The following is a 26,066-nucleotide window of genomic DNA, read 5'->3' as shown; positions in this document are numbered from 1 at the left end:
TTCCTGCATAAACTGAAATGTTTATTTCAAATATGCTGTCTTTTGAGTTTAACTCGTGGCTTCTTCAGCTTCTAGTGGAAATAAATACTTGATTTGGTAACAGCTACTATGTGGCTATACTAAAATTGGTTTACAGTATACTGTAACAAATTCCAGTATTTACTGTTACATCAATATCACAGAATCATAGAATTGATAAGGTTGGAAGGGACCTCTGGAGATCATCTAGACCAATCTCCCTGCTCGGCAGGGTCACCTAGAGCATGTTAGATAGGGTTGCATCCAGGCGGGCCTTGAATATCCTTGTGGAGAAGGAGACTCCACAACCTCTCTGGGCAACCTGTGCCAGTGCTCCATCACTCTCACAGTGAAGAAATTCTCCCTCACGTTCAGGCGGAACCTCCTGTGGTTCAGTTTTTGCCCATTGCCTCTTGTCCTGTCACATGGGACAACTGAAATGAGTTTAGCCCCATCCCCTTGACACCTTCCCTTGAGATACTTATAGAGATTGATCAGATCCCCTCTCAGTCTTCTCTTCTCCAGGCTAATATCACCAAGTATGAAAATGAGGTGTTCGTTTTATTGCAAATGGATAGTGCTTTTTTATGGAATAATAACTACTCATCAAAATGGGAAAATTTAAACAAGCTGATGCTTCTTACTACTTTCCTTGTATTACTTTAAAATTTTGTCAAGTTGCCTATTATAAAGAATCCTGCAATGTAATATATTACTTCTCAGTTATTTTAATGCTTTGGATTTGACTTAGTTTTTTGGTGCATAAATCAATGTATAAGATTGTCTGTCATTATATAATATGTTTCTTTTCTTTCAGGCACAGAGAAAAGGATTATTAAGGATTATGAATTTAAGATTTTACAGCAGGCGGGGAAGAGAACAGGTAATAAGGTCTAGGTCAATCTCAGAAATGTCCTCTAGTAGCATAGTTGTCCATTAATGTCTGCCTGAGAGTCTGATTTGAAAGGAGTTAATTTATGCATCTTAAGAATTAGTATTTCTATAAAACTTATAAAGTAAGATGCTTTCTTTAGCTTTAAGTAGGGTAGCCTGTCACTTATATGGCTTTTTTGTTGGCAGATTGTTCTTTATAGTGACTTTAGTTTCATTTGTTTATTTTAAAATCCAATTAGTTGATCTGCTGAAGCTCTTAGGAATGTTGGTGTCAACATCCTGACAGGAACAGGTCTCCTAATGTAGAGTTTAATCTTAAATGTAATTTGTTATTCTAAAAGGCAGCTATAAAAAGCCATCTACTGCTGTGTTAATAAACCAGTAATGACCATAACCTGTTAGGTATTTCATATGTTCCAGGAGATAAAATGTTCAATTACGGTAGTGTTTCTCAAATACATACCCAAAGTTATCAATTGGGGAATAAAAGCTCCCGAAACCCAACCCTCTGTAGTCTCCCACCTCCACCAGAAAACACACCTAAAGCCCCCCAAAGCAACCCTCCACATAGCCAGATGTTTTCATATTTTGAAGGGAATAAAAATGAATGGTTTTAAATTCATCACCTGTCTCTCAAGTAGGGAAAACAGAGATTTGTAATTTGCACAGTCTGTTCTGAAGTACAGTGGACAAATTTTCCTGATTAGCTCCAAGTATTTGAGTCATGCTTCTACTATCAGGATGTATGTAAAACTAATAAAGCTGCTGATCAGAAGCAACTTGTTTTTAATGAACCTTGGCATGGGGGGCTTTATATTCTCTTCTGTGAGTGAATGTTAAGTCTCTACACAGTGAGGTACAGCCAGGTGGTGTTCTCTTATCTCTGATGCTTTGCCTAAAGTACTATTGACTTCCTTTTCTATGCCCTCGATCTAGCCGCACAGTACTTGCATCTTCTTCTCTTATCCCCTGTCTACTAGCTGTGTGCAACCTTTTGAAGATTTTGAGGTTGTATAGACTTGGGAAATGAACTTAACAGATTCTTGGGGTGTTTAGGTGACTGGTTAGCAGAAGAAATTAGATGCTTGATTGGAAGGGGAAAAGAAGTCTTTGTGAATCTCTCCCAAGGGTGGAATAGGGAGATGTTTCTTTTATTGAAAATGCAGAAGAAAGAAATCTGAAGCAAACTTTTTAGTGGAAAGCTAGTACTGAATATAACTATACTAAACTTCAACTTCGCTGCCCTTGCACTAAATTTGCAGAGAAAAACCGCTATTATTCATCTTTGTATGTCCTAATCCCATTTCAGAGATTTAAATATATAAGGAATATTTTATATTCTTTGTGAGAAGCTAACAACAGTATTGACATATGACTGGCGCAGCCACTGGAGGATTCTTTTTATTAGAAGTATCTGTACTCGGGATTTGATTCTTAGTCTTGCTAACTTAAATGACAGTTTTAAAATGGGAAGTTTCAGCCTACTGGGGCTTTCAATATCTTGTTCTGCAGTTCTTTTAAGATGGCAAGTTGTTTACTAAGGCAACATTGTCTATTTTGACAAAGAATTGTTTAATTTCTATAGATAACAATGCTCAGTATGTGAATTTGGTTGTATTAGTGGCCACTAAATATGCAAAATTAGTAGTAGTGGGACTTGTAACTGACTACTGTTTTAACGCTTAACCCTTGTTATGATCTGTGATGTACACCACTGGTTGCATTATATATGGAATATATAATTTAGGTATACATTTCTAAGACTTAGAACTCTTTTCTTCTTAGTCCTCTGCACATGCAACTTGACTTATAAAGAGAGAATTGCAATGCATCATTGCAATTGCCATGCATCGTTTCTTGGCAAACAATAGAAATTAAAGGATTTAATAGTGTATTCTAGGTGCCTAAGAACATGCTTGGAGAACACAAAAAATGTGTTATAAAGTTTAAAAATATATATACTGAAAGTTGCAGTAAAAAAAAAAAAGTCTTTTGGGGCATGGAAAAGTGAAAAAAAATATTGAACTTCTTCCTTCCTTCCTTCCTTTGCTGATATAATGCTTGGCAGGATGGAGTTTTTAAGATGAATCTTTCTCCTAATGGAGCTCTTCTGGCAACTATTCATTTCTCAGGAAAACTGACAATCTGGTCTATTCCATCTCTCAGACAGCAAGGAGAATGGGACCAAATTGACCAGGTAAGAGGGAAATAGATGATCAGTACATATCTGTTTTAATCCTTTGGAGTCTGGTTTTCCTAGGAAGTGAGAGAAGCTCACATAGCTGTGTTTTAGCTACATTCTCTGTCTTTCTGTTCAACTACTTACTTGTCAGAGATCTGTGTTTACTGTGCAATATTCTTTCTGTCTTTTAAATATATGCGTCAAACTTGAAAAAGTAATTCTAACACAGGTGGTTCTTTTTCATTATTTTTGATGGGGGGATTCTGATGAAAAGGGAATAACACTTGTACAGGTAGGTTGAAGTGCTAATTTAAAATATAAATGGATGTCGACATGTATAACTTGGTTTGAATGGTTGAAATCAAATTCTGCTTCAAATTTAATGTGTTAATCTTTTCCTCCTGCAAAACATTTCTTCTCTGCTTCAGAATAATATTCCAAATTTTTTTGTTCATCAGATCGGTGTCAGCAAGTCACACACTTTCTGCAGGATTTATTTGCAAAACTAAGTCAGGGAACTTAAGTTAGGAGTTGCAGAGACACTTGCAGGTTTTTGCACGTTTGGAGTAAATTGAACCACTGGATAATCAGTTTTTCAAAGGAAATTCTAATTAAAGGCCAAATAATACACTCTGAATTAACATAATATTCTCATTTGATGAGGATATTTGAGATATTTATCTGAATTTCTCTGATTTGACATCCATTAATTATTGAATAATAGATATGGAAAAGCTTTTCACTTACCCAGATAATGTGTATTGTGTTCTAAAATTGCAAGACATGAACTATGGTCAAACAGGATGTATGGTTGCTAAACATAGATAAAGATAGATTACTTTCAGTATTTTCTACAAATATTTATTTTGAATATTGTACGTAAATGTTTCTTATTCTTTTGTATACATACATAATTCCGTATTAAAAAAAATTGTAGAACAAAACATTTGCCGCTTAGTAGTAAATACTTGATTTTGTTATACATGCTAATTAATAAATTTCTGTGTTAGCATGAAATAGTTGCAGTTTCTGGTGGTCCTCAGTGGTTTCTTTTTGCATGGTATATCTTTGCAGAATGTATTGATTCCTTTGAGAATTCCAACATAAAAATATTTTCTCCATTTATTGTAGAATGTTTCACATGGTTCATTTTGTGCATTTATATAAAAAGCAGTTAGCTTTTCCCAAAGTATGTTGAATTTTTTTTGCAGTCTGTGTGTTGCACAATAGGTACTATAAGGTCCACAACAAAACATTTCTTGAAATTACATATAGACACAGATTTTTATCGTGAGAAAGAGAATGAAATGAAGGCAGATGATCATTGGACATTATGACAACAATGCAGTTAAAAGAACTCTTTCAAGAAAGCTTATTTAGACTGTTTTTTTTAAGTATTGGTTTAAGTCAGTAAAAATTGATAAAGATATGGTGGTATATTACCATCCTGAAGTACATTGGTGTGCTGTTATTTTCTTGATCTAAGAGTAATAGCAAGATTTCTAATGTAGAAATACAATTTTGACTTATGTTTTGGTTCTTACAGTTAAACAGTAAGATCTGATTAGATCATGTTGACTGTGACAGGCAGACACGCACAAAATCCTGCTCCGATGTGGCAATATGTGTGTGTATATCTATGTATGTATATGTATATTCTCCCCTTCTTTTAAGACTTCATGAGAATACAAATTTCTTTCAAGGATATTTACAGTGCATTGTTTTGGTTTTATTTTTTTAAAAAGATAATGAATATGCATTCTGAACCTTTTTTCAGCATTTTATTTATCAGCTGGAGGAGGTGACATAAGGACATATTGCAGTACTTGCCTGTTTCCCATATGATTTCATCTGTAAAACTGACATACAAATGAAACAGATATTCTAGTAACATGTATGATTTCTGCCTAATTTTCATACAAACATATTTGTTTAAGTGTCCTCATGTTTGCGTTTAGTTAGTTTGTGACTCTACTAAAAATTTAAGCCTGAAAACCACCTTTTGCATGACCCAAGCTGCTTTATTTGTCTGATCTGTATAATCTGCTTGTACTTTGATTGCATTGCAGTTCAGTTATGGGCAGGATCAATGTAATTTGTGTTTGTGTACTGCTCACATTCTAACATTACCAAGTAATAATAATAATAAAAGAAAAGACATAGCAACAGGTTTTAATTAGTTGTAAATGTTACAGTGTTAGAATGTCAATATTCTCAGTACATCTACATGTGTCTGTCCAAGAAAAAAAGAAAATTTATTCCTGTGTCCATAGGAGAAGAAATGATAATAACTGAAGTATAAAATATAAAATCCAGTACCTAGCTAGTGTATAGAAGCATTACACTGAACAAACAGGAGAACTATTTTGGAGATTCTTCTTTTGCATGTGTAAAGTCCTATCAGAGATGTGAAAAGATAACACGTGACAGTCCTCTAAATGCTGCATATTCTATCATTTCAGTATGATTACAATTTAATGCTGACTAGACCAGGTTTTATGATATTCTTGACTTCTGATTTTGAATTTTAGGAAACCGGTAGTCTGTTTTACCCATTCTCTGCCCCTTCTCCAACTTTTTTAAATGTGACTGTTCAGGGAAAATTACAATTTCACTACAGCAGGTGTATATTTTATGTTCAGAAAAGACTTGAATTTGCATGAGAATATTCTCTCTGATAAAATAGTGGATCAACAATGGAAAAAATATGTCAAATTTATTGAATTACTTTTAATTTTTTTTAGCCAGGTTATGATGAGATCAATCCAGTTTGGAGGCACCCTGCTGAGAAAAGAAAAAAAATAAAAGGTATATGATACAGCTGGATCATTATTTTAAAACATTGTGTAGTTAAAATTATTTATGCAAATACTCAAAGATCTGAAATGTTTACCTAAATCTTAATTAGAACAGTTACCAAAATTGTATGTATGATTTGAATTTGTAGCATGACATAGCTAAATGAGTGTCACAATACAGGATGTTTAAGATTCTATCTTAGGAATACTTCTGAAAGCATAACCATAAGCAGAGGTATTTTTCAGCTAATACAAGACTTCATCTATTTATTATTAATCATGAAATTGTAAGTCCGTAGTATATTGAACATTTAGCAAGAATCTCATCTTGTATCAGAGGCAATTACATCATAAAGTAATAGATAACATTTTTGGAGTCCAGTCTTAAACCTAAACTTAAAGTTATCCTTTCTGTCCGTGAATATCTAATAAATCTTGAAAGTTAACATCGTTTAAGGAGATTATTTACAAATTCTGAAACAAAGGGACTTTGTTCCCTGCACCTCTATTTGCCTTGTCAAACTTCTTACTCTGAAAATTTAGGCTGTTGTGTATAACTATTTATTACCTCATTACTGCACAGCTCTTTCAAGAGTGCAGAGATAATAACTGTTCCATGTGTTTTCTAGTGCTTCTGTGTGCCTATATTATTAAAAGATCTTTGTTTCTTTGTACTGTTTTTCTTGATTCTGTCTTTGGGTTAACATATCTGACCTTCACTGGTAGCCTGTAGACTAAGTTCTGAAGTGGCAGAAAAGTAATAAACTGATCTGTTTCCCAGTGCTGTTTGGAAAAAGGTAGTTTTCAGCAAAGAGGTGGGCATTCAATGCACAAAATGAGTGTATTGAACAGGTACAGTGAATTTTTTTGTGGCAAACACTTTGCCACACTATCTAGTCAACATAATCAAAATAATCTTAGAAATGACACAATTTGGATCTTCAATTGTGGTGATTATTTATTTTTTTTAAGGGGTACTTTAATTTTCTTCACAACCTCTTCTTGCAGGCTCTTTCAGGAGCCTTGTCTGTTATTGCCACTTGTCCTTAAAAGCAGTGTAACCTCTTCTGATTTACATCAGTAATATGTCTTTTGCTAAGGAGAGCTACTCAAGGCAGATCTGGAAAGTATTGAAACAGGTCTTTATGAAATATCTAAAGTTTCATCATGATTTTGTGGAAGTGAATTAGTTTACCATGAATTCTTTTCACAATAGTAAATAGTGTTTTTTGTTGTTTTTGTCTTTTTAGATAAAGAATCCTATTACTCATTGATAGATGTAAACTGGTGGGCAGAAAATTCTGTGATCTTGGCTCGCTGCTCTGGTGCATTGACTGTATCATCAGTCAAGACATTAAGAAACTTACTGGGAAAGTCATGTGAATGGTTTGAGACTTCTCCTCAGGTCACTTCGACTCATGATGGAGGATTTCTAAGCCTGGAGGTGAGGAATGCACACAAGCAAATATCTTTCTGGAATGCAGTAGAAATACAGTATTTTAAATAGGAACAGTGATTCTGTTCCTGGATCTCTCAGAAGATACTGAAGGGAAATTCTAGACTTGCTGCAGTTTAAATATTTTTACAAAAACTTAATGGCCAAATAACTAGCAGAGATCAAATGAGTGACCTCTGGAAGGCCAAATTTGGATGAGAGGAATTTTGCTGCAAGAAACAGTTTGTATAGACAGAAGAATCAGTTTTGGTTGCTTTGTAGGCTAGTGCATTTGAAGAGTACTGTAGGCATCATTCTATTCTGAAACAGATTCTTCTTGCAGAGGAACTATATTTAAGAGAAATAAGAAATAAATTTAAACTAAGACCAAGCCATGTAAGATTTTTTTTTTTGTTTTTATTTTGTTTTCCTTGTGTATGTATGTTGACCTTTATATTTTTTGCCTTCCTAGACAGTGGTATTAACCAGGAATTTTGTTTGAAGCTGAGAAAAGGACTCTTTCCTTAGGCTTGTACTGAAATAGGTCTTAAAATTTTAAAATATTTATCAGAATATCTCAATCTAAATGAATACTTTTCATGGATATTTCTTTGGAAGCTTTATTATTCTGAAAGTTGTGGTTAGCCAATGATTAGCGTATTACAGCCTATGGAAGTATAGTCTGAGGTTACACTTGCATTGAACAGATTAGTTTGTCTCAGTTAGTTAAGGGTTGAAATCACTATCCTACACTGCAATAAGTTATATAATAGTGTACTAAGATTAAATATCTCCATTGTTCTGTCCTGTCCTGGGTGGTGTAGGGCATGTAGTCCAATAGGAAGCCTCCAATAGCCCCAGTAAGAAGCCTCTCCCCTTGCTGCAGTAGATACATAATGAAACCTTCAGTCTAGGAGGAAGTAGATCCTCCTCTACCCCTAGAATGGGGTAGATCCAGTAGATTCAGTCAGGGTTAAACAAGCTGAAAAATAAAAGTTTTAAAAGAGAAGGGAAGGAAAATTGTTGATTATGAAGATTGAAATGCTGGAAGGTTAGCATCTCAAACAAGGTGAAGTATACTACATGACACCCTTGTATTCTGCTGTCTTCTGTGTAGTGTGAGATAAAACTGATTCCGAAGAGATTACGCTTAGAGAGCAGACTTGATGATGAAGATGAGGGAGATGACAACTCTGACTCAGATGATGAAACTTCTGCTAAGGCTAGGTATTTTAGCTACCTAAAACAAGGCCTGTACTTTGTGACAGAAATGGAACGATTTGCTCCTCCGCGGAAACGTCCACGTACTATAACAAAGAATTTCCGCCTTTTGAGTTTGAGATCTACAACTCCAGAGGAACTTTACCAGAGAAAGGTGAGTATAAGATTAAAGTCACGTCTCTGCTAATGAGTTTTGTTTAGAAAAAGCTGCTGTTTTCTAATGATTCTTACTGTATTAACAGAAGGCCTTGGGTCTTTATTTGTAAGGGTCTCATAGTTAACAGTGTGTTGTGCTCCTAATCTGAGGCATCGTTGGTTTAAAACATTATAATAATTCAAATGAGGTGATGTTTGCAGGTCATTGAGGAGACACTGTTCATGACTAGGTAGGCTAGAATTGGAAGTGGACTTCTGTGAGTATTTAACAACAGTGAAAGCTCTGGCAAATCTATTGAATGAAACTAGTTTGTTAGTTTATAATTGTTATTTCATGCAGAAATTAAATGACTTTCATTTTCATGTGTTGTCTTCTAGATTGACAATGAAGAATATGGAGAAGCTCTATCTTTGGCTCAAGCATATGGCCTTGATTCTGATCTCGTGTATCAAAGACAGTGGAGGAAGTCGGCTGTTAACAGTGCTTCAATTCAGAATTTCTTGGTGTGTACAGTTTTTGACTTTCAGGTGTTCTTATCAAAACAACTGCTTTATCTTCACAGAAATTGAATTCTGAATTGTGTTCTAATTCATGTAACATAAATTGATGGCAATTTAGAGAGCTGTTTTTTGAATTCTACTTCATGTACTGTGGAAGAGAGTAATCCTGTTAAATTAATTGAAGGCCTGATCCAGAGACCACAGAAGCTGATGAAAATCTTTCCTTTGTTATATGTTCTAGTTTTAGCTAATAGCAGCATTCTTTTTCAAGTGTAATCTCTCTCACCCCCAGCAGTAGACTGTTGCATAGCAAGTGAATAATAATACTTGGAAATATAATGTATTTAAATAATTTTTATTTTTTTTAGAAAATTATATAGCATAGTGAATTCAATATCCGTAACTTTATGGGAAAGTTTGAAGACCAAAATTTATTTTAAATTATTACTTGTAACTGGAATTTTCTAGTAGAATACCATGGTGGGATTTTTTGTTTATTTGTTTGTTTTTGTTTGCTTTTCTGGCTTGGAAGAAAGATACAGTGCACACAAGCATCGTCAAAGATGCATAGCCTAGTCGCGTGTAAAGTCTTGATGTAAAGTCATGGTGTAAAGTCTTCTAAGAGATCAAGAGAAATAGCATCTGATATTTTTTGTTTAAGTTGAGTATTAATTGAACGTCAATAAGATTTTACAAGTAACCATTCTCTTTCTGTTATGTAATCTAAACTGAAGATCAATAGATAAGGCCAATTATATTTTGTGACCCTGATGTATTCTTTCTACCACAGAATAGCATAGGCATATAGGAAAGTTGATGTTGAGAATGAGTGCTACTGTGGAATTCAGTGGGCCTGTAATAATTTTATCTTTAGCTCCAAAACATCATAGAGAGGAGTTAAACTAGTTAGGGAATAAGAATGAAGTAATAGATTCTGTTCTGATTGTGAAAGTTTTCTTAAATCTTTTGACATTTCTGTGCCCTTTTCTGCCTTACAGACTCTGGGGTAAGTCTGCTCTTCGTACAACTGTTTACTTCTCTTTAAGTTGATGTGCTCTCATCTATGATATTTATTATCTTTAGGGTATAGTTTATCTTTGTCCTGGTGGAACTGGGCTTCTCTTTGCTAATCAATATCGTTGTTAGCAGAGCTCTGTAAAAAGACTTAGCTCTGTTGCGTTAACGAAATAAAATGAAGTCCGTGTTCTAAGAAACTGAGCTGCAAACTTCAGGATTTGTGGGGTATTTTCCTTACCTCTTTTGTTGGTTTGCATTGATAATCATCAGATTAATTTAACTGTTTTTAAATGGAAGAGATGCACTAGAAAACATGAACATCTCTGGCTCTGTTGCTTTGCATTGAAACTTATAGTTTTGTGCATATGTTCTTCTTGGACAGAGTAAAATTAGGAAGCGAGCATGGGTTCTTCATGAGTGCTTAGAAAGGGTTCCAGACAATGTGGATGCTGCTAAGAAGTTGCTTCAGTATGGCTTGAAAGGCACAGACTTGGAGGCTCTTGTGGCCATAGGAAAAGGAGAAGATGGTGGCAGGTTTGGGAAGAGTATTTCTTTTTGTTTGTTTGTTTTCTTTCTAAATAATGTTGTGTCAAGTGTTTTTTAATAATTTGATGCTTTTTTTTTATCAACTATTAATGAAAATCTTAAAAGGCTTTTGCAGGACAAAGAAAGAAACATAGCACTTTGAATCAGACTAATCTAAGTATGTCCACAATGGACTTGTTCCCATTTTACCTTTTTCACAGGGACTGACAGGGTTGGGGGGGATAAGAAATAATGCTTTGTATTGACTTGTGCTTCATATGCAGTGTTGCTTTAGCTGCAAAATTCTTCAATAACTATAATTTTTGGTTAAAGTTAGTTTAGATTTTTAGCAAGGACAAAGCAATGTTAATGTGTTTTATTGAATAATTAATTCTTCACATAGTTTTCAAAGGTAAAATCACTGTTTACTTTGTACTGCATCTTCCCTCTTCTCTGGATGTCCTTTATCCCCATCACAGAACTTCTGGAGCCATAATTCTCTGAGAATTTATTTATTTGCTGCCTCTTCTGAAAGTTGCAGCTGTTCTTACAAAAGCATGTTTTATTTGTTATAATAAGTTTCTATTTCTTAGAATAGTGAGAGGAAGAAAATGAAAAACATTCTACATCTTTCTGCTCTGGCCAGTGGGGAAACATAAGCAGAGAAAATTAGCTTTGATGTTCAATTCATGATGGTGGAAATTTGGGCAATTGTATCTTTTACATTTGTATGCTTAGTAATACTATCAATTCCAATGCTACGTCTGGAATTTCAAAACTTTTGAGATCGATCGCAGCTTATGTTTTTGGATGGGCTGGAGTGACGGAGTAAGAAAAAATTCTTTGTATTGACTTATGCTTCATATCTGATGTTGTTTTTTAACTGCAAAATTCTTCAATAACTATTATTTTTGGTAAAAGTTAGTTTAGATTTTTAGTAAAGCCAGAAAACAATGCTGATGTGTGTTAATGAATAATTAATTCTTCACATAAGTTTTTGAAATCAACACTGATTTCTTTGTTTTCTTCCTTCAGATTTATCTTACCAGGGGAGGTGGACATTGAAATCCCCTATGAAGAATTTTTGTCACCAGATGAAGAAACAGAGACTAGAAAGGAAAGAGAGTCCAGGAAGCGTCAAGAACTACTTTTATCAGTAAACTTCTCAAAGTAAATAAAATATCAGGCCATATTTTATTCAGATTGGTAGGATTATAACTATGCAATTACAAGGACTTAATTACTCTCATGTATGTTAATTTTAACTGGAAAGTGATTTAATTATTAATTGACATTGTACTGTGTCAAAGTTCTCAGTTTACTTAGTTTTTGATATGTTCCAGTGCACATAGTCATTAAAACACGTAACTTGTCTTCATGTGAATATTATGTACAGTATCAATTGTAAATATGAACGTTCCTGTTCTGAAACAGGCTAACACTGGAACAAAAGGAACTCTGCCGTAGCAGGCTGAAACTACTAACGTATCTCAGTCGCTTGGAAACCTATGAGGTGAGGAGACTTGACAACTGGCTAAGGTTCTTCTGAGTTTTCGGTTCTATAGGTGTTCCTGGAGTTTTTTTGTTGTATCATCAGATATTTTTATTATATACTGTAGTATTAATGTTTATAGTCTTCTTGAAATATACCACGTCTCATTTGAGAAATATAAACCGTTTTGTGTTCTAGCTACCAGACTTCCTCTACTTCAGCATTACAAATAGCTAATTTCTGGTGTTGAAAGGCACAACTGAGTCTGTTAGGAGGCCTGTTTTGAACATGTTGTGTTTTGCTGGCCAAACAGCAACAGTAATTTCCCTATTTCAGGAGCAGCCATGTCTATTTTAAAGTATATGTCTATTTTAAAGTATATGTCTAAAGTGTATGTATTAAAAGCTGTTGGCATTTACAAATGTCTATGATATTAAATCACAATATAGTGGGAGGGGAAAACTAATACATCTTAAGCAGTTGAATAATTTTGAGTGTTGGAAATAAGTCATTTAACAGTTGATCACTATATTGCTCTGAACCTTCCTCAATCAGTCTAATTAGCAAGTTTTATTAAGATTTCTGTAGTGAATTTTCTGTTCCTTCTGTAAATTTACAGAAGTGAAACTTCTTTCAATGCAAAAAAATGTATTTTGCTTGGTTTTTGCAAAATCTTAACTTTATAATCTGCACTTTTCAAACTATGATTTTGGAATACCCCTTTTTATCTGATATTGTCTAAATATTAATTAAAATAAGACAGAAAACGGTCTTAGCTTATTAGTCAAAAAATAGCCTGGTTTTCAAGTTGAAGTAAATAGGAAAAATTATGACATGCTTTTCCAGATAGAGCTCACGTTTAGCTGTCCTACAATAGAGAAATTTGGAGGGTTTTTTCTTTTGATACCTTTGTAAATCTTTTAATTAGAAAAAAAATCTTAATTCTTTTTCAGGAGATCCTTGGAGGGCCTGATGCAGCTGAACAGAACTATGACAGTGAATTCTTCAAGAAGTTCAGAAATCAGAATATTGTACTTTCAGCAAGAACTTATGCTCGGGTATTAATATTTATCATGCTAAACTGTAAATTTTGGGGAGTTGAATCTTAATGGGAGTTTAAGGGGAAGATGTATTTACTTGATTATAAATAAATGCATGTAATGAGCCAGAGATTAATTTTTACTAAATTATAAAAATTTCTTTAAGTATAAAGGTTTACTGTATGACTCAAACTTACATTAATTACTGAGTTTCAGGTCAAATCAGTATTAGGCTAGTTCTACAGTGTTTTATTGTTTTGCTGTTTAGGAAAGCAATGTCAAAGCATTGGAAATCTTGTTCACTTTCCATGGATCAGCTTTGCTTCCACACAGACAGGCAATTCTCTCCAATTTTCCAGAGACTACTTCACCACATGAATATGCTTTCTTGTTACCTGAAGCTTGGTAAGAATACATTAACGGATGTTAATTTAAAAAAAAAAAGGTTAATTGGTGTGCATGTATGACAGTCTGCTGTTTGCAGTCTAGCTTTGCCTAGAATCTAGAGAGCAACTTTGTTTTTATATACTGCACTTGTCTTTATTTTTTGTTTTATATTGTGCCATTATCTGCATTAACAGATTGAGTTTGTTACTTACTTTCTCTCTATTGTGGAAGCCTTTTGGTCCATCTTGGTTATGATTAGGAACATAAAAAAATTTAAGTGTAAGTACTGCCTTTATGCATAAAAGAAAGCATGACCTTTTCCACCTGTAACAGTCCAGGTTTTTGCAGATGTGAATACAAGTCTGTAAATGGCTTGTAATAATAACCAGCATAAGAAAAATGAATGAGTGTTCAGCTCCTCAGAAGTTATATAAAGATTACAATTTTTTTGACTGATTTGACATGCAGTTTAACACTTAAACAGCCAATAAATTCACAGTTACTAATCTCTTTGCTACTGACTTGTTCTCTCCTTAATAAGGGAGAATTATGAAAAGCCTTAAATCCAGACTTACTACTCTTCATTTCTGTATTTTTTGAAGCAACCTTCAATGCTGAAATGAGATGCTTCAGAAATTTTTCTGTTATCAGTATAATTCCTGGATACTTTCCTCTTCCTACTTCTGAAGTGATTGATAGAAATCATAGAAAAAAATCCATAAAGCCTTGTCCTTTAGGTCAGACTTAAAGATGGCAATTCTCCCTTTCATTTAAATTTATGCTTGTTTTTTTCAGCTTATCTAAAGAGTTATTGCAGTGATGTGGAGTAGAAACCAAAAACTGGTCAATGATAAGATTCAGCTAAAACTTGAAGGTTAAGACTATTGTGTGTGTCAGATTAAAACATATAATACTTTAATGAGAATTAAATGGCCTTCCTGGTTTTGGAAAATGGCATAATATAAAGTGCTCACACTGAACTACTTTATCTTTGCTGTTAGACTAAGTTCTTAAACCTTAGCTTTGTAACATAGAATGGAATTTAAATGAGATGTTTGGACTGAAAGCTACCAGCAGTCCTTGTGTTGGTGAAATTGTTGTTTTGACCCTTAAATTCTACTTTCAGTCTTTCTCTAGTGAGATCTCTAAATTCTTTCTCTGAATATATAGATATACATATATATATTTTTAATATAATCACTTTTATTAGGTAACCCAAAGAGGGAGCATAACTTGACTGCTCAGATTAGACTGAGATTAGGTGTAAAATAAACATATTTATTTTAACTTCATGTTTAAGTGAAGTAACTGAAGTTAAATGAAGTAAGTGTAGTAACTTAGTAGTTATGTAAGAGTTCAGTCACTTACCAGATTCTCTGTCTTAACTAAACAGGGTAATATTTAAATATTTATTTGGACAAGCAGTATATCCATCTGTGGATACAATTCAGGATCTAACACATGCAGTGTCCTTGATTTATAGGTATTTTTCAGCAAACATTGAGGCTTGCTAGTTGCTAGCAATTTTTCAATTACACATACTACCAAACAATTTCAATATTTTTCAACTTTGTACTCTGAAAGGTTTCTTCACTGTGACATTGCATTATAGATGCCTGTAGATCATAACTGTAATTAACAATGTAATTGTAAGCACTTATGGTTCTTCGCAGACGAGTAACATTCAGCAGTTACTTTCATGACAAGTAAAGTTGGAAAATTAGTTCAAGTTTAAGCAACAGTTCAAAATAAGAAATCTGCTGTCAAAACAAGCCTTATCTCCTTGAAAGATCTGTTTCATCTAGCAAATCCATATGTGCATGATTTGTAGAAAAGACATTTTGAAAACAAAAGTTAGATTATATATACTAAGTACAAACACAGTTTTTTCATGTGGTTAAATACCCTGTCTTTTAAGATCTTGGTCCTAAATTTGTGCTGAAAAGTGCTTGGAGAATGATGTTTTAGGATTTAGGATGTCAAAGAATGTTGGCATTCTTTGAAAACTCAATGACAGAAGTCATGTTTGTGTGCACAATTGCTGAGGGAAGAAGCATCTCAAAGAAAGGTCATAGAATCATGGAGTCATAGAATCAGTAAGGATGGAAGGGACCTCCAGAGATCATCTAGTCCAACCCACCTGCTCAAGCAGGGTCACCTAGAGCATGTTAGTGTTGCATCCAGGCAGCCCTTGAATATCTCCAGGAAAGCAGACTCCACAACCTCTCTGGGCAACCTGTTCCAGTGCTCTGTCACTCTCACAGGGAAGAAATTCCCCCTTACGTTCAAGTAGTTTGATTTTGCAAAAAAGGCCAATAGCATCCTGGGCTGTCTTAGGCAGAGCATTGCCAGCAAGTCAAGGGAGGTGATCCTTCCCCTCTGCTCAGGCCTGGCTCAAGCTGTAGCTGGAGTGCTGTGTCCAGTTCTGGACTCCCCAGTACAAGAGAAACATGGAGCTACTGAAGTGAGCCCATCAAAGGGCCATGAAGATGAAGGACCTGGAATATCTGTCATATGAAGAGAGGCTGAGAGGGCTAGGGCCGTTTAGCTTGGAAAAGAGAAGCTTGAGGGGATGCTATCAATGTGTATACATACCTGATTGGAGGAGGCAGGGGAAGAGCTTGGGGCCAAGTTGTCAAGCCCTGTAGCAGGACAAGAAGAAATAGGCTCAAATTGAAAACCAGGAAATTTGATTTAAACAGAATGCAAAAAAGAGTGTTTTTCCCCCTGTCCTTGTCAGAGTGGTTATCCTTAGAGATACTCTAAACCTGACTAGACCCAGCCCTGAGCAGCCTGCTGTAGCTGACCTGGCTTTGAGCAGGAGGGTGGACCTATATAGCCTCCAGAGGCCCCTTCTGACTTCAGTGATTCTGGGAAAATTTAACAATTTAGTACCAGGAAGAATATTTATTACTCTCAATTTTTATTAATTGTTCATATTAATCTTCAGGAAAGATCTTTCCTTGGACATCACAGTGATGCTCTGTGTAGTAAAACAAAGCTTATTCTTTTTTTTATATATACATTTCAATTACAAAATTAATTTTGAAGCATATTATTCTGTGCTCTTAAAATGAGCAATATTACTTTGAAGTATTACTTTAGAAAGATAGTTTTTGGAATAAAGACAATTTTTGGAATAGCTAATACTTCTCTCCCCCCCTTTTGATAGTCTTTCACGTCTGGTTAGTTTTTTTGTAATTGTTATTTTTTTTTCTCTCCACTATTTCAAATTTTAGCATTCCCATTGCATAATTTTCTGTATTGAAGAGGTTTCATTCTTTCTGTTCTTTCTCTGACATTTTTCCAAGTTTGCAGTACTGTTTGGGGGGAAGACTGCTTCTTAGCAGAAGTTAACCACGTATTTGTTTATATCCAATACTTACTGATGTCCCTTTTATCGTCTACCTATCATTTAAATAACATTCAATTATGTTGTGAAAACCCTTGTTTACCTTAAGGTAGCAGTTAGGACTACTAGAGAAACTTTGCAATATTTAATTATTGATTCTAGTTTTTTTTTCTTTGATAAGTTTTATAAGGTGAGGTGGAGGGAGGAAGGCTTTTCTTTCAGGGTGCTGGTGTGTGTGGATATATTTTGTTGGTGTTCTAAAACAGCAAATCCTTTCTGAAAGATCTTTCGTGCCTTGTTCTAGGCTGTCACTTATCAGCCTCCTGGAGCTTAGGGTGTGCTCTCAGCAGCATGGTGCTCCAGAGGCAGAAAAGTTTTTGGCAGAGGAAAATAATACTGTGTGTGATCCCAGAGAGAGGAGGATGAATGATGGGAGTGGTCCGTGGCGTCTCTCTTTATATGAAACACTTAACTAGCCCTTTTGTCTTCTTACCAGCTAGAGAGCTTTGAGATGTTCCCTATTCTTATGGAAATCTCCCACTTTGCTTTCTGCTCCCTAACTGTAGGAGGAGTCTGTGGTTGAAGAAAAGTTTGAGATCCTATGGCAGATGCTGCCTTGTTTGGGCATGGAACAGATGAGGTGGGACAAATAAATACCTCTAGGTACAACCAAGGAAAAAAAGATTGGAGACAAATTGCCTGCTGTGCAACAATAGCAATGTAAATGCATATATAAGTGTGATTTCTGCAGTTCATTACTGATGAAAAATGTTTTTGTAAAGGTTGTGTTATAACTGCCACTGCATTGAGTTTAGAGCCTCCAGTTAAGGTGCACACAGTAAATTCTAAATTCTTGACGACAGAAATGCTTGTTATGCTAGTGTTTTGTGTAAGAGCATAAAACAGTTGTTTTTTCTTGTTACAGGTATGTCATCTGCATTAGAATAATCTTTAGAGGCTAATGTCTTAAAAAGTCTTATCAGTCAAAAAAAGTTCACATAACAAATGGAGAATAAAAGAGGATTTTTTTTTGTCTGTTTTTTGGGACCAGATGATTGGATTTTTTTTCCTCTTCTTCCCTCTATCTACTTATGAAAAGTCTAGAGTAATAGATGCCTTTTTTCTCATCTGTGACACATGTTTAATAGTTTAGCATCTTCAGGGATTACTCTCAGAACAGTTCAGAATGAGGTCTATAATGACTGATCAGAGGATTCATGGATTCATGAAAGCCCTGAAAAGGATTGCTAGCTATATAAACTCAACAGCTCCCTAAGCTGAGAAGGAATCTGAAATACTAAGATGTGCCACTGTCTCTGTACTTGTCAACTTCTAACTGGTATCATAATAGACTTCAGACTCGGTAATGTGTTTTTGCTGAACTGTGATCCTGGTGTTTTGTTAATTCTACTTTTTTTATTTTCAGCTTCTATTACAATAATGACACTTGAATCTATGCTGGATCTTGGGGTCTTTGAAGAGGAATATGAATCCCAATGACCAGCAGATGCGTAGGCTCTTTCTGTTAAGACAAGTGCAGAGAAATTGGTAAAAGTTTAAGTATTTAAATAAAGATGAGAGAGAACCATCATCTCATTACAGTTAGCATTCTGGGTTTATTGTTGCCCTTAGGTTTTAAAAGGTAATCTCAGAGGAAAATATTGCTTTACTGCTCTTATAAATACATAACCAGAGTCTCTTTCTTTTTTTCTTTTAATTTTCTTTTCTCTTTTTCTGCTTTTAACTGCTATTTTGCAACATTATAGCTCACACTTGAAAATAGAAGTTTGGAAATTCAAATACATGGCTCCCTCAACAGCCATAACTCTATTCCATTGCACATTATACTTGTTGTAAAAGTCTTCACTTTAAGATAGCAACTTTTATATATATTTCCGCTTTTTTACTCCTTAACTTTCTCAAATATTGGCTTTCAGTCATGACTCAAAGTAAATTTTTACTGGAGAGTTTTGGATGAACTCCATTTGTCTGATGAATTGAGGTAGGAATGAAGATGCCTTTACTCGAAGTGAGATTTTAAAACTAAAAACTTTCATGTAGCAGACTGTCATCAGTGAATAGATAAATACTATACTTAAAGATGTTCATAAGCAGTTAACTCTGCTTTTCCATGATGAAGTCTTCTGAACTAGCTTTCCTAGATATTGCCTGTGGCATTGCAGTTTCAGTGAAGCTCTTACAGCTTAATCTCTTTTCTTTTTAGAATGTGTATGTAATAGGTTTGACTGAACATCCACAGAATTGTCTAATATTTAGCCCTAATTCTCTGGTATTCTTTTTTATTTTCTACAGAACTTTTATTTTAATGTCACTCAAAATTGTTCCCATTAAAAGAATTAGTCCCGTGGTCAATTTTGTCCTCTTCTCTGAATTCATTTGGATAATACTACAATGAAATAAATAAGGGCAAAAGTTTCATATGCATTCAATGTCCCTTTCACTTAAGGGAAAGGAAGAAAAAGCTGTTTAGAGGGGTAAATAGTTAATATTCACCACTCCCATATCTTCAAAATAAACAGAAGAACCCCCTACTCATTAAAGTATGTGTATCCTTTAGCTAAAAGTTACCATGTTTTTTTATAACTGTTGTGAGGTGGATTGCTTTTTGTCTTGTCTAGATACAAGGTGCATAGTTTTGCAAGGAGAAAGATAGTAAAAACAGACAGAATATGAAATGCTGAAAGGAAAAATAATAATAATAAAAATAATCACAGAATTTCTGTTGATAAAAGAAAGAATTGGTCTCTGGCCTTAAAATAGAATTAGAGCTTCCCATTCTAAAATCTGTCCTTGGAGGGAAAAGTAATCTGCAGATTTGAGTAAATGCAGTTGGTAGGATACAGAAACTACAATAGAGTGGGCCCCTTTTGTCAAAGCAAAGAATGAGAAGAATTGCCAAGGCAAGGTAAACAATACAGTAGTGGAAAGAGCAATGTAGGAAAAGTCAGCTCTTTTTTTGAAGAAATAGAGCTGAATACCTCTCTAATCTGCCCATTTACTGGGCTCCAATCATATTTATTCTACTGTTGAAGAGGAGAGAGAGTAGGAGAAGGTGGATGGAAGCAGCTGCTTAAAGAAAATATAATGATATACTTCAATATAACTAAGAAAAAAAAATGTGTAGAGGCATGGGATGGCACACCTGATGGTTTCTTATAACTGGAAAAGGGAAGTCATCTGCTTTAATGACTCCATGTGACCTGTTTTGATATCTGGAATTCAGATGTGTGCCCACAGTATACGTGTGGTTAACCGTATGTCTCTGAGCTCTGCAGAATTCAATTTTCTAAAAACAAGCAGCACGGTTGTGTAGCATATGCAGAGAGACACTAACATATTCTGTTGCACATACAGCAAGCTATGCATGTAGGCTAAATTCACTACTTCCAGGCCACACAAATTTATGGATTATATGCATGAGGTATATGTGGTAATTATGATACGTCCCAGTTAAGCTAGATTTGCTGAATGTTGTAAAGATAAGTGTGACAGAAAGACGGAAACCCTAACTCTTAGCATATACTTTTCTTCTCTCTCTCCTCCTTTTCTCCCTCTCATCTGCATTTAATGCTTTTAAGTTTGCAAATGTGGTAGTGTTTTGATGCCTGAAATTTTTCTCAACTGCTTCCCTTTAACAGCTATTTCTCAAAGATTTTATTATTCATTTACGTTTTTTCTGCATGTGTTACTAGAGCTACTGATACAGGAATTTGAGGAAAACCATCTGAACTAAAACATAACTATCAGTTAAGAAAAACTTTGACAAATTCTAGGTAAATATAGCTCATTAATCATTTCTTCACCATTATAGAGGCCTCAGATACAGAGATCTCTTATTCTTTGGTTTGGGATTATTCTGATGACTTGGAATAATTTATTCCCATCTTTGTATTTAAATTCAAATACTTGTTATTTTTCTAAACTCCTCAAAATGAGGGGAGAAGGTAGAGAAAATTGAGTGATCTCACTTAGCGTTGGAGGGAATTTGAATTTTTTAGCTTTATTGAGAAGGTGAATGAAGTAAGCAGTTGGCACTGTATGGCGGGTGTTTTTTAAGGGTGGTGGTGGTGGTTGTTGTTGTGTTTTTTTGTTTATCTCAGCAAGAAAATTGTTAAGGCAGACTTTCCATAATTGTTTATTTCCACCAGATCTAGATATTTTGCAGTTACATTTTTGTGGGTGTTTTTTTTTTTAATATTTAGAGAGGGTAGCTACCCAACTGTGTTTAATCCTTCCTTTTTCTGCTATGAAAAGGGAGAAAGAATGAAGTATAAAACCTCTAGTCAAGATTGTGATAATATAAATTTTCTTTCCTATGAATCCAAAAGCCTCCTCCTCTTTAATATTTCATAGTGAGGCCAATTAATAAGCTTTTATGAAAAAGTTTTGCACTTTATAAACTTAACTTGAAATTTCTCAGGTATCTGTAATATGTGATACAAAGATTTCTGAGCTAGATGTTTTATAAACACAGAATAGACTTTCATGACACTTTCTTCCAGTAATTTACTCTTGAATTTTGAACTAGTATACAAGTTCTCCTCCGCAATGTCATGCAGCAACCAGTTAACAGCTTAGCAGCATCTGGTGAACACAGCAACTGCTATTATTTATTTTGAATGCGTCCCTGCTAGTCCCATCCATACTTACAATCCTTGTAGTGAGGAAAAACACTGAAATGCCATTTCCTATTTAAACAAAATGAAAAGATGAACAGCTTTATAAAAAAATCTTAACATCTGTCCGTTGTTTCTTCTCTAAGACTTTTCAGCCTAGCCTGTGTGATCATTCCTCCTGTGAAAGCCATTTTTTCCTTTTGGTCATTTTAATTGCTCTTCTCTATGCTTTACCCCTTTTTAGCCAGGGTTAGGAGAAAAAGCAAAGTTGTACATAGCTTTCTGCTTTGATGGATTTTGAAGGTTGTGTAGGGACCAAAGCACCTATCAAAAAAAAGAGAAAAAGCCTGGGAACTCTAATGGAGTGAAATTGTTCTCAGTAAACTTTTTCTAAGCAAACCAGTTTCAATTTTAGCTATAAGCCATAGTGGGATGTTGAGTAAGTTATTTCAAATGCTGTCAGAACTTACACATAACTTCTAAAAATATCTTTTAATCAGAAGGGATTCTGTTGTGAAACATATTTTTAAAAATGTTAGAAGCAGTTAGAATTTAAAGATAAACAAAGGTGTGTGTTATGTTACGGGAATATAGAAGAGATGGGATGGGAGAGAGAAATGCGGAATATTTTCTGAATTGAGGAGGGGATAAAGGTGGAATAGGGGATTACATGAGTCTGCTAAAAGAAGGTGTGGCTTTCTAATAATTTTGATTTTTAGATTAGGTAAGTAATTCTTGCTTGCATTAAAATATAAGACTGTTCAGTGCCTAATATTGTTTATTAGGGCCTGCAATGGGACGAAATTGTGTTAAGAGTAATTGGAAGGAAGAAACATATCATTCAGACTGGGACTGATGGTCAGTTAAGAAACTTTACAAATTGTGGTGAACTTTACTTATAACCCTCTTGAACTAATGATGCGGTAGAGAAACGCTCTTTTACTTAACAAACTTCCAGAATGTAATTTTACCATATCTGTAGCAGGCTGTGGCAGCTTAATTAGTAAGACCTCATTCCATGTGGTATTTTCCAATACAGTCTTAGAGTGACAATATTTTTTCAGGCCCCCACTGAGGGGCAGAAGCATTCTTAGTGTTCAGGTAAAATAAAAGATAACTTTGGAATGTCCTGGTTGCTAATGTAAAAAATATTAATTTGGAGGTTTCTTTGTTGATTGTTTTTCAGTGATGTTAGCACATAGTGTACCTGATTTTGAAGGGTGAAAAAAAAAGTGGCAGAGGGTATTGTTCAACTCAGATGACTGAAATGGGATAGAATGCAGATCTGTCTTTGCTTGAGACATGGGAATTAGCAGTTTTCCATCTCTCCTTCTTTCTTGTGAGTTTTATAGCCTATAAGCCTGCCTCTGCCAATTTACTACTGGATTTCTGCCCTGCATGTTTCATTTGGAAAACTGGATTTACTATGGATAAAGACCAGGATGATACTGTTGAGGCATAACGGTGGTAAAGGAAGGGCGATTGACCTTCTTGGAAAAACGTGTGCATGCGTGTGTGTGTGTGTTTGTGTTCAGGAGATGATAGTTACTATAGACATACTTTGCTTTGTTAAATGCATTTAATGGCTATTGCTAAATGAGATGTAGTTACTGGTTTTTAGTTTCTTATTCTGCAATTTATGTTGTGAAATTGATTTGTGTATTAAAACACAGTGTGGTTTTTTTTTGTGTTTTTTTTTTTCTGCTACTGAATACTAAAAGGATTCATACATATCTGTTGCAATATTTACAATACTGCTGTTTTTCAAAGAATGAGAAAATTATATCAGTTGTTTGTTTGCAATGCCAGGGACTGTCCATTTATTACTACATTTGATGTTAATTATCAGGTCTAGGAGGAAATGAGTAAGACTCAAAATAGTTTATTGCTCCAGTGTGCTGAAACTTTAACGTCTTGACTCTGTAAATGATTTGTTTCTTAAATGATTTGGTTCTGTGATTTATGGAAATATATGCCTCTCCTCTTTTCCCTCAGTTTATGTTCAGCATAGTTTGATGAGATTTTCTGGGGTTTCATGCTACTTAAAAAAAATAGCCTACTATGACTAATCATTCTAGTAATAATTGCTGTTATTCTTAACCCGTATCTTAAACAGACTTTTTTCCTCAACCTCGGTATTTAGAATTCATTTCACTGTGGATGTTTGTAGTCAGAAAGCCATGTCAAACTTAATTGAGAAGATTAGTACAGCAGGGCATATCTCAGTTCAGTTCAGTACAAGGATTTGTGCTCAGATTTGAAGAATTATGTATTTTAAACTGTGAAGATCCAAGGTTGTTCTTGTTACTAATTTCAATCTTCCATAATAGTATACGAAGTCAGAATACATCTTACTGTGAAGCAGTAAGGATTTTTAAAGCATGTAGTTCTCACACTCCCTTTTCTTGCCCTTTTCTGTCAATAAAAAAGTTTTTATTAAACTTTTAGTGGGTCTTAAAAGGCATAGGTTGTATATCTATGCATATATACAGATATATGACTTAAGCAAAGTAACACCTGTGTAGTTGTGCTAGAAGGGATATATTTTTCAAGAATTGATCCTGTACGTAAATGATGTTCTTGATTATGAATTCACTCAAATAGTTGTGTATATCCTGTTCCATTAATTGAGTGCCCTTCTCTTTTGTTTCCAAATTTCTGTGTAAAACTTGTGTTTTCTTTTATACCAGTTATAGGCAGGGGACATTGAAGATTCTTCCTTGGAATAAGCAGAAACATCGTGAAGAAGACTGGTGTGAAAAAGCAGAATGCAAGTAAGTACGTGGAAAAAGCAAAAAGGTTATGCATATTTTCAGATGCATAGTTTCTGTACCAGTTGTTAAAATTTGGGAAATCCTGGAGTTCAGGGAAGCAGTAAAACTCATTCCAATTTTTGTGCATGATAAGCTTGGGTTTTAGCTTTGTTAATAAGACTGGATGAACAAACACTCTCCAACGTTACTAAATCATGTTCAGTGTGATTATGTGACACGTAACTTACTCGTATGCAAGTGAATAGAGGCGAGATTACTGTAGGAAATACTAATTTTTCCTGCTGTTTGCAAGCTTTACCTTATCATTATGAATGACATAACTGCCTTTCCTTACGTGAAAAACAGAACTTGGAGATTGAGCATATATTCTGTTTAGTTACTTGTTGACAGAAAGAAACACTTGCTGTAATTGTCATTTAAATCTGTTCAAAGTACTGATGTGATAGTGAGTTGATGTGTATCGTTCTCCATTAGAATGACCAGACCTCTTAGAAAGAAGGCTGATGTGGAAAAAAGTGCAAGTGAACATATACTATTTTATTTTATTTTATTTTATTTTATTTTTTAGGATGGTTGTTGAACCAACTCTGCAAGATGAAGGCGAATTTCTGTATGAAATGCAACCCGAATTATTGAAGTATAGGACTACTGAACTTTCAGTAGATCTGGTTACTGACTGGTATTTGAACAGGGCACAAGAAATTGAAAATTATGCTATGCAGGTGAGAATAGCAGTGAGGAAATAATGATGGCTGTCTTGAACTGATCCAGTTTCTTCAGTAGTACCCTATGTTGATGAGTATTAGCAGCATTAGTAGTGAGCACTGATACTATTTTGAAATTATCTTCTGCATGTTGTTCAAGCTTTGTTGTTGTAGGACCAAATTTTCACAATACCCATGTTTAAAAAGCAAAATCAACAAACCCTTCCCTTCTAATCAATCTCTACTTATGTGCAAATCTGAATATATTTTGCCAGTAATATTACACAGCCACAGAAATTTCGGTATGGCTTTAGAAGACTGTTTTGTTCTTTTTCTCCGGTGCAGTTGTGCTTGTTTTTACTCAGCCAAATAGTTGATTCATAGGAATGAGAAGGAAGCTAGTAAGTTTTTCACTTACTTTCACTTGACTTACAGTGGCAGACAGTAGCACTTCCCTAGCCAATGAAGTGTTTTTATCATTATATTTTATATTTGTGAATGAGTAAAAGGAGAGTATGTTGTGCATAGCACTTCTGGAGACTTGGCAAGACCAAACATGCCACTTCTTCATTGTCAACTTATTGTGCTTTAGTTTCTTCCTGTTTTAAAAACATACGAAGCTCTGGTCTGTAATGCTAAGCAGTGCAAGTAAGAATAGATCTTTTCTTCATTGATATTTTCTAGTATTTTACTGCTTCATGAGCCAGTTTAGCACATGTTAATTCAAAAGTTATTTGCAGGCAATCCTTTACAATCCATGGAGTGTGTTGAGGTGTCTTATCTCTGTGTGATCTGCAGAAGGAATCAGAAAATACTATTGTAATTTACAAGTATCAGTTACATAGGATACACCTGGGCCAAAAGGCCTATAGTGACATCACCTGCTAAGCATTTTATTTATGTTCATAAAGCTGAGATGAGCAATGCATTTAG

At 34.6% G+C, this 26,066-nt stretch overlaps 1 protein-coding gene across 1 annotated transcript in view; it reads left to right on the top strand.

Moving 5' to 3' along the window:
* The window catches only part of NBAS (NBAS subunit of NRZ tethering complex), a 180,774-nt gene that overhangs the window by 20,686 nt on the left and 134,022 nt on the right, over window positions 1-26,066 (top strand). Inside the window, exons 11-23 of the mRNA XM_062573114.1 lie at window positions 836-901; window positions 2,981-3,109; window positions 5,839-5,902; window positions 7,143-7,336; window positions 8,445-8,702; window positions 9,083-9,208; window positions 10,605-10,756; window positions 11,783-11,917; window positions 12,182-12,260; window positions 13,193-13,297; window positions 13,548-13,684; window positions 24,346-24,429; window positions 24,998-25,151. Coding sequence (XP_062429098.1) covers window positions 836-901; window positions 2,981-3,109; window positions 5,839-5,902; window positions 7,143-7,336; window positions 8,445-8,702; window positions 9,083-9,208; window positions 10,605-10,756; window positions 11,783-11,917; window positions 12,182-12,260; window positions 13,193-13,297; window positions 13,548-13,684; window positions 24,346-24,429; window positions 24,998-25,151 — 1,683 coding nt within the window. The remainder of the gene's footprint in view (window positions 1-835; window positions 902-2,980; window positions 3,110-5,838; window positions 5,903-7,142; window positions 7,337-8,444; window positions 8,703-9,082; window positions 9,209-10,604; window positions 10,757-11,782; window positions 11,918-12,181; window positions 12,261-13,192; window positions 13,298-13,547; window positions 13,685-24,345; window positions 24,430-24,997; window positions 25,152-26,066) is intronic.

This window comes from Rhea pennata, chromosome 3 (genome assembly GCF_028389875.1).
Source record: "Rhea pennata isolate bPtePen1 chromosome 3, bPtePen1.pri, whole genome shotgun sequence".
Lineage (NCBI taxonomy): Eukaryota > Metazoa > Chordata > Aves > Rheiformes > Rheidae > Rhea > Rhea pennata.
The sequence above is the reverse complement of the archived record's forward strand: the minus strand, read 5'-3'. Positions and strand labels throughout refer to the sequence as shown.